Source organism: Chiloscyllium plagiosum, chromosome 16 (assembly GCF_004010195.1).
Source record: "Chiloscyllium plagiosum isolate BGI_BamShark_2017 chromosome 16, ASM401019v2, whole genome shotgun sequence".
Taxonomy (NCBI): Eukaryota; Metazoa; Chordata; class Chondrichthyes; order Orectolobiformes; family Hemiscylliidae; genus Chiloscyllium; species Chiloscyllium plagiosum.
This window is the reverse complement of record NC_057725.1, coordinates 36251428-36260305: the sequence shown is the minus strand read 5'-3', so window position 1 is coordinate 36260305 and position 8878 is coordinate 36251428. Positions and strand designations below refer to the sequence as shown.

Genomic DNA, 8878 nt, shown 5'->3' with positions numbered 1-8878 from the left:
GGGGTTCTGGGGGGTGGGGATAGTGACAGTGGGGTCTGTGGGGGGAGCGTGTCAGCAGAATGCAGGTGAGTGGCGCTGGTGGGGGCGGAAGTGGTGATGACCACCGCAGTAGGGGTGGCGGAAGTCACTGAGCGTGTGGCATCAGCGATGATGTGAGGGGCGGAAGTGATGTCACGTGTGATGCATGAGGAATTGTGAGGGGCGGAAGTGGTCGTGGGAGTGGCCATGATGGGGGGAGAAGTGACATCATCAATCAGCGTGGGGGTGGCAGCTGCATCAGCCGCATGGCTAATGGCGTCAGAATAGTTTCCGAGGCCAGGGGAATCTTCTGGAATGTTTGAGGAGCGCTGTTTATGGAGGTGGGTAAATAAAAGTTTGTTGTACTTACAGTTTTTGATGTTTGAGATGAAATTGAAATACTGTTTGTTCAATATATGGCATCAGTTGTACAACACTATGATCATATGCTGTAAATTCTGTGTCCTGTGATCCTACTCCTCTAGCTACCTGACCAAGGAGCAGTGCTCTGAAAGCTAGTACTTCTAAATAAACCTAATTTGGAGATGCCAGTGTTGGACTGGGGTGGACAAATGTAAAAATCACACAACACCAGGTTACACTCCAACAGGTTTATTTGGAAGCACAAGCTTTTCGTGCACTGTCCTTCAGTTGGTTATGGAGAATAAGATTAAGACACAGAATTTATAGCAAAAGTTTACAATTTATAGTTTATAACAAAAATTATAGTTTATAGCAAAAGATTACATCACACTGTAAACTTTTGCTATAAATTCTCTGTCTTACGATCTTATTATACTCCACAACCACTTGATGAAAGAGCAGCGCTCCGAAAGCTAGTGCTTCCAAATAAACCTGTTGGACTATAACCTGTTGTTGTGTGATTTTTGACTGTAATTTAAACGGGATATTGGTGTTGAACAAGTTAAACCAGAGAAAGAGGGAGCGTGTAACCCTCTGGATTACTTTTTTAAAAAAAACTTCACGACGCTCTTCCACTTCGAGATGGCCCCCGGAATGACTCGATGGGCTGATGATGGGACAACAACACTCCGCCCCCATGAGAGCTGCTGCTGCCGCTGCCGCTGCCGCTGGAACCCGCCTGGCCAGGAGCACAGGGACCGCCACAGAGTCCCGGACACACCACTCACAGCCGGAGTGACATCGCCGTCAGCCAATCAGACAGCCGCTGCTCTGGCTCAGTCCAATCAACAGGTGGGACTGGCGGCAGGCCGGACACATGGAGCTCATTCCAATGAGCGACAAGTGCTGAGAGTGTGTGAGCAATGTCGGCGAACGCAGCGCGGCCACTCTTCGGGTTGACCCCCTTTTCGAAACTGTGTGCGGCCCTGGGCACTTTGTTGTTTTTTCTGTTGAGTCTCCTGCTGGTCCGGCAGCTCCTGAAACAGAGGAGACCGCGAGGGTTCCCACCGGGTCCCACCGCTCTCCCTCTCATAGGCAATCTCCTGTCACTCATCAATGAGCCACACGTCCTCTTGAAGAAACAGAGTGAAATTCATGGACAGGTACTGACTTAAAACTTATTTATTAAAACAAATCGATCTTCGATTGCAATCAGGGCCGTATCATCAAAATTTGTTGCAAACATTTGTAATCTTGGACTTGAGATATTAATGCTGGCTCTTTAGTGGATCTCTCGTGGATTTCAGCTGTTGTTGTGAATGATAAAGTATGGAAAAAGAACACATGGACTTTGTACTCTGTGTGTCCGGCTGGCAGCGTGATCACCAAGTGCAGAGCATCTGTATATTTCATTACTGTTAAAGGAAGAGAGAAACTTCGTCAGTTACTTATAACCTGCATTTCTCTCGTACCTTTTCCGAAAAAGGTCAAAATTTGAGCAAAGGAAGAGATATTAGGAAGTTGACCAAGAACTTGAGTAAAATTGTAAGTGTTAAGAAGGTTCTAAAAGGAAAGTAAAAGGATGTGGAAAGCAAAGAGGTTGGGACAGGTACTCTGCAGCACAGGGTCTGAAGGCAAAGCTAAAGGAAGAAGATAAACAGGACTTCAGAACTCGAGGAACAGAGTTCCCAGCTGATCGAAGGGATGATCGGAACTGGAGGGTGAGACCTGGAAATGAGGCACAATGCAGAATAGAAGTCTCTGTGAGCCACTGAACACAAGGATAATGGATGAGCCAAAGTTTATGGAGGATTGGCAGTCATCCAGAAGAGAGTTGTAATGAGTTGACAGAGGCCATTGGAAGCCTGCCAGTGATGGGAGGGAAGCAGGAAATGACTGTCGCTGAAAACTTCATGCAGCTTAAAGACTTCTACTGGTCCCATTCATGAACTATAAGTTAACTACTGTGGGAGTATTGATTGGTCCCATAATCCACTTAAAATGTCAATTTATATTTTCTACCATGTTGTGCATTGCTGAGCAAACAGCTCATCAGACCAAACAGAGCCATTCCGAGCATCTAGTGTTGCTTCGGCATTCATGATAGAGAATGGAATGTGACACCATGATTACTATCTCACTTGAAAACATCCTTAAAATCCTTTTGTAGAATGTGGACATCACTGGCAATTGTTTTGCCCATCACTAATTGTCCTTGAACTGGACAGCCAGCCAAACCATTTCAAAGGGTAATAAAGAGACAGGCGTATTGTTGTTTGATCTTTATGGGTAGCTTTAGAGTCCAGAATTGTACAAACCCTTCACTCCAACTTGTCCATACCGACCAGATATCCTAAGCTAATCTAGTTCCATTTGCCAGCACTTGACCCATATCACTCCTAACACTTTTGCTATTCATATACCTATCCAGATGCACTTTAAATGTTGCAATGTATCAGCCTCTACCACTTCCTCTCTAGCACCTCATTCCATACACATACCACGCTCTGTTGTGAAAAAGTGCTACTTAGGTCCCTTTTAATTCTTTCCTGTCTCACCTTAAACTTATGCTGTCTAGTTTTTGGACTTGTCCTAGCCGGGAAAAGACCTTGCTATTTACCGTATCCAGGCCCCTCGTGATTTTATAAACCTCAACAAGGTTACCCCTTAGCCTCTGATTGCTCCAGGACAAACAGCCCCAGCCTCTTCAGCCTCTCCCTATAGCTCAAATCGTCCAACCCTGGCAACATCCTTGTACATCTTTTCTGAACTCTTTCAATGTTCATAACATCCTTCCTACAGGAGGGAGACCAGCACTTACCAATGTGGCCTTACCAATGGCCTTACCAATGTCCTGTAACCTCAAAAAATTTCACTCCCTCAATTTCCAGCTAGTTTGGGACCACCAGAAGTTGCATATCTGTGCTAGCTATCTAGGGAGATGCCAAGCCTCATTCATTCAGTGACAATTATGTGTCCTGCAGCTGTTTTCTCGTCCATTCAGACTGATTACTAAGCTTCTGGAAGAAGAAGGATAGTCACTGAAGACTGAGCTGCTGATTCCTTTGAAGAAAAATATCAATGAGCTAGTGGAGGGGTATAAAAGGTGCCACATGACCACCAGGTCATTGAAGAAGTCTTCTGTTTGCTCAAGATGCAGCTTAAGGACTTGGACAAATTTGGAGGCATTCTTCACTGTCACTGATCTGCACGATCTTTCACAATATCACAGTGCAGAGAGGAATGGAGCTACAACAAGAGGGAGCTGCACATAAACTGGCATCCTCCTCATCTGAAGAAAGACCAGATTTCACATGACTTCACATGAATATACACCTGGTACCCAAAGAAACCCACAACAGGCTCAACCAGGCACACCATTTAATACATGTGTCTGGATCTACCTGAGAGTGCCACGGGAAATGAATGTGCCCAGATTACCTACTAAACTTTGAAATGGATCTGAGCTGTAGAGTTGCTGAACACCTAGGACTGAATCATACAGCTTCTAATGAACAAGAGTGACTGCATTGGCCAGAGGCTAAAAGCTCCTCATCTCCCTCTCTTTTATCCTTACAGGAGAAACAGATCTGTAATGTCCATGAGTGGCCCAATGCAAGAAGATAAGTTCCAAAACCATGTGTCAGCACCAGCAAGATGGGAGGAAGCCATGGACCTTGCTAGCATTGCTAACCACGAGGAATATCCATGGTGACCTGGAGAGTATGAGCTGGAAGCATACATTACATGGTGCAGTGTGCTCCAAACTGTCCAATAGCACCTTGTCTAATGGTGTGCCAAACAAAATTATATGGGGAAGCCTCAGTTCTGCAGAGCATTCTGCCCTCCAAGGCTGGTTCTCGTGTTCTCTTCTTATGTCTTCCACAGGTCTCAGCATCCAAGTACGGTGATCAATCCCAGCACCGTTATTGGCCCAAGCACATCCAGAGCAGACCTCAGCAGAAGCACCATCACACCTAACATGTGCATCCCATACCAGGATAGATATAGTCACCTCCAGTGTGGTTAGCTAAGATGGCATTTGGTGAGGAGCACAGGGGCGGCACGGTGGCACAGTGGTTAGCATTGCTCCCTCACAGCGCCAGAGACCCGGGTTCAATTCCCGACTCAGGCGACTGACTGTGTGGAGTTTGCACATTCTCCCCGTGTCTGCGTGGGTTTCCTCCGGGTGATCCGGTTTCCTCCCACAGTCCAAAGATGTGCAGGTCAGGTGAATCGGCCATGCTAAATTGCCCGTAGTGTTAGGTAAAGGGGTAAATGTAGGGGAATGGGTGGGTTGCGCTTCGATGGGTCGGTGTGGACTTGTTGGGCCGAAGGGCCTGTTTCCACACTGTAAGTAATCTAATCCCTGTAACTGAGGCAGAACCTTTGGAAGATGGAGTATAGACATGACTGTGCTCAACTGGGTGAAGACAGAGGGTCTCAAGAGTGATGGGAAAGGGGACTTCACTTAGACTAACAACAGCAGATTTACTCTCACATGTGGAATTGCTCTGAGACAGTGCAGGATCATGTTTGGAGAATGGAGGAGATATCCAGCTCATGTCTCAGGTCATGTCGTTACCATCATGCTAGCTTTTTAATTGCACTATCTGCTGAATTCAAATTTCACCATCTGCCACGGCAGGATTCAAACCTTTATCCCTCAAACACTGGCCTGGTATCTGGATTACTAGCTGAGTGACAATACCACTATGTTACCACCTCCCAATTGCATGTTACACTTTTTGACATGAACTGATAGAGGGATATCACTTAATCTCCAGCTGGTATACCTTTCTAGCTGTCCTGGGATGCCATCATCAGCAGCAGCCTCCTTAGCCCCTCTGACAAAGGAGCATCTATGGAGCAAAGTGTAGTGAAGGAGGCTGCCTGCTATGGGCACTAACCAGATGCATTTCAGCCTCAGACAGAGACCAGTGAACAGGCTGCCTTCATCCTGAGCAAAGCCACTGGAGGGGCACCATGTAAAAGTGGCCAACCACAGAGGCCACTGCATTGTAAAGTACCATTGGGATGTCTTCTACTTGTAACTGTGCACTGTTTTGTTTATGAAAACCATGTCAATATTGATGAATGAAGCCAGATATGTGAATATTGTTTCATTCGTGGTAGGGAAACATTGCTGCAAACATTAGTGATGAGAGCTTCCAATGCAACCCAAAGTGAGTTTCAGATTGTTGTTCCTTCTCCTGGGTCAGACGATCTCACTGAAAAACAGCCTGAATCAGAGGCTCCCTGGTATTAATGACATCCAGACAAGACCCTCAAACTCCATTCTGGGCCCAGACATCACCTCCTGCACGCACCCCATTCTCCATTTCTTCCTGTGCAGCTGAGGCACCTTAAGAGTCAATATGTGTCCTGAAAAATTGATGAAGCAATGCACTTACTAAAGCTTTTATTTTGACATAAATTCCTGTACAGTACAATACTTAGGAATGTATGTAGATTACAAACCTCAAATAGTGACAGCAGGGTTACCTGCTGTCATAAAATATTGTTCTATTGCAGGAGGTATTGATCTCAAAGATACCTATCCCAGTGGACTCCAGACGACTATTGACTCTGTCCCCTTTTATAAGATGCCAAAGAGAGTTAGTATCATAATTACTCACCCAGAGTGGAGCATATTCTATGATCTGTGCCAAGGTGGTTTGGAATCAATACCTCAGCTACCTTGAATGAAAAGAAGTAGATGCTGGATCTTTCATAATTAGATTATACCAAACAGCCATTCATCAATATGTTGGTGATATTAGTAATGACGAAGATACTTTAATTCAATAAATTTATTCATATTGATAAAACACAGCATAAAATTATACTGCACAGAAGGAGATCATTCTGCCCAGGATTTCTATGTCAGCTGTTACTCCACAGCTCTTTCCCTGCATTCCTTTAAACATTTCCCTTCAAGTATTTATCTCATTCTCTTTTGGATGTAACTATTGGATCTTCATCCATCACCCTTTCAGGTAGACATTCCAAATCACAATAACTCTGTCTTAAAATAAATGTCCTCTTGTCGCCTCTGGTTCTTTTGCCAGTCACCTTAAACTTGTATCCTTTGGCTAACAACCCGTCAGCTACTGGAAATGGTACTTTACTTCTCCTTATTCGTTTTCTCAAAACTAGGCATCTTTCGGACTATTTCCATCAAGTCTATTCTTAGCTGTGTTTGTGTTAAGGACAATAAGTCCAGTGTCTTCAGTTTTTCCAAATAACTGACGTTTCTCATCCCCCGGTCAGAGTAACAAATCGCATGTACCTAAGGACTTGGCACCCTTCTTAAAATTTAGTGCCCAAAAGCAAACTCATTACTGCTGATAAGATCTAATCAGTGTTTTATAAAGACTTAGCATAGCCTGTTTGCTTTTGCATTCTATTTCTCTGCTAATGAACTCTGGGATACTATATGGATTCTTTCAGCAGCCTATAGATATGTTCTGTCACCTAAAAAGATAGATAAATGTATGTCTTCATTTATTCCTGCACATACTTTATATTTTTAATCTGTATACAGGTTATTTTAATATGCAATATATTTTATACATATATCATAATTTCTAAAATGCATTAGCTTTTGTATGTGTTTTATATATATATTATGCACAATATATACATAAAGAAGTGGTAGTTAGAATAGTGACCACTGAGAAACATCATTATATATATATTCCTGCCTTCCAGTCTGAAAAACAACCACCTACCATCACTATTCTCTATCAGTCCTTTAGGCAATTTTGTATCCATGTTCTAAATTTTTGAACAAGTCTAGTCGTTGTCAATTCGAGAATGATGGGAACTCAGGGTCATGCATTTCTGCCACGGATCTATATGTGATTAAACAGGTGATGCTCAACTTGAATATCTTTACGTATCCAGTTAAAGTCTGGAACATAAGTGTGGTGCCACTGCCATTTGTGGTGCACCTCAGTAAGAACAGCATTCAATGAATGTTGAAAATCTCTGAGCTATCAATAATTATGGGTGGAATTTCAGTTGGAACCTATGTGAAATAAGTTGGAGTTGAAGACAGTTGCTGAGGAAGAGGATGTGGCTTGCCAAACAAATTTTGGTAGATACAAGAATGAAAACAGGAAGGTATGAGGATGAACAAATTGCCCCAGACAATGCTCCATGCAATAGTCCGAAAAATGCCTAGTTTTGAGAAAACAAATAAGGAGGAATAAAGTACCATTTCCAGTAGCTGATGGGTTGTTAGCCAAAGGATACAAGTTTAAGTTGACAGGCAAAAGAATCTCAATATCAATTTTCTGGATGAAAATGAAGCAAAGGAAGTACATTTCCATGGGGATTCTCTGCGTGTGCTATTTTCAGTAGTTTGTATGGTTTTTCCAACGTCACTGCAGATGAGTGGGCGACATCCTGTTGAAAGTCACCACCAGTTTACTTAAACTCTGCAATGTTTTCACTGTTGACCATAAGCAAACCTCCTTCATCTTTTAGTGACATTATCCCAACGTTGTCTCTTTACAGCTACTATGTCAACAGGAACCTTTACATTGCCCTTCATGCCTTCCTCAAAATTCTATTGTAATTTCTTTTAATCACAATTTCTGAAATTTTCCGACACAAATGTTGAATTTATTTTTTCTTATTAACACTGAAAGCATGTATTTGTTATATTCTCAAATTTGTTTTTACCTTTTTATTCCATGCAATTTCACATAGACTTTGGGATTCAGCATGTTATAAGATTTGTTACTGCTGTTAAAATAAGCTTTTGTTTGCATCTAAATGTACAACTCATGACCTGGAAAAGCTGAGTGCCCAAAATGGTAATGTATAGTTTTGGTCTCCTTTTTTATGAGGAAGGATGTTCTGGCTATGGCGAGAGTACAACACAGACATATCAGATTGAGTCCTGAATGACAGGACCTCAGTATTAAGTGAGATCTGGATTGGTTCAAACTATATTTACTTGAGTTTAGGAGAATAAGGAGGGATCCTTGTTGGGTGTTTACTATAGGCCCCCCAATAGCAGCAGAGATGTGGAGAAACAGATTGGAAAACAGATTTTGGAAAGGTGCAGAAGCCACAGGGTAGTAGTCATGGGCGATTTCAACTTCCCAAATATTGATTGGAAGCTCTTTAGATCAAGTAGATTGGACGGGGCGGTGTTTGTGCAGTGTGTCCAGGAAGCTTTTCTAACTCAGTATGTAGATTGTCTGACCAGAGGGGAGGCCATATTGGATTTGGTACTTGGTAACGAACCGGGACAAGTGATGGGCTTGTTAGTGGGTGAGCATTTTGGTGATGGTGAACACAATTCTGTGAATTTCACCTTGGTTATGGAGAGAGATAAGTGCGTGCAACAGGATAGGTTTTACAATTGGGGGAAGGGTAAATAAGATGCTGCAAGACAGGATCTGAGGAACATAAGTTGGGAGCATAGGCTGTCGGGGAAGGATGTCGTGGAAATGTGGAACATTTTCAAGGAACAGATACG

General features: G+C 43.2%; 1 protein-coding gene across 3 annotated transcripts in view; it reads left to right on the top strand.

Annotated features, from left to right (window-relative positions):
- The first annotated feature begins 1273 nt into the window (after positions 1–1273).
- LOC122557785 (vitamin D 25-hydroxylase) overlaps positions 1274–8878 on the top strand; it is a 29740-nt gene continuing 22135 nt past the window's right edge. Inside the window, exon 1 of one of the 3 annotated variants that reach the window (XM_043705807.1) lies at positions 1274–1544. In XM_043705807.1, the coding sequence (XP_043561742.1) occupies positions 1305–1544 (240 nt within the window). In that variant the 5' untranslated portion in view covers positions 1274–1304. Of the gene's footprint in view, positions 1545–4212; positions 4284–5538; positions 6000–8878 lie in introns of those variants that run through there. The other 2 variants (XM_043705809.1, XM_043705808.1) reach the window with 2 other exon arrangements.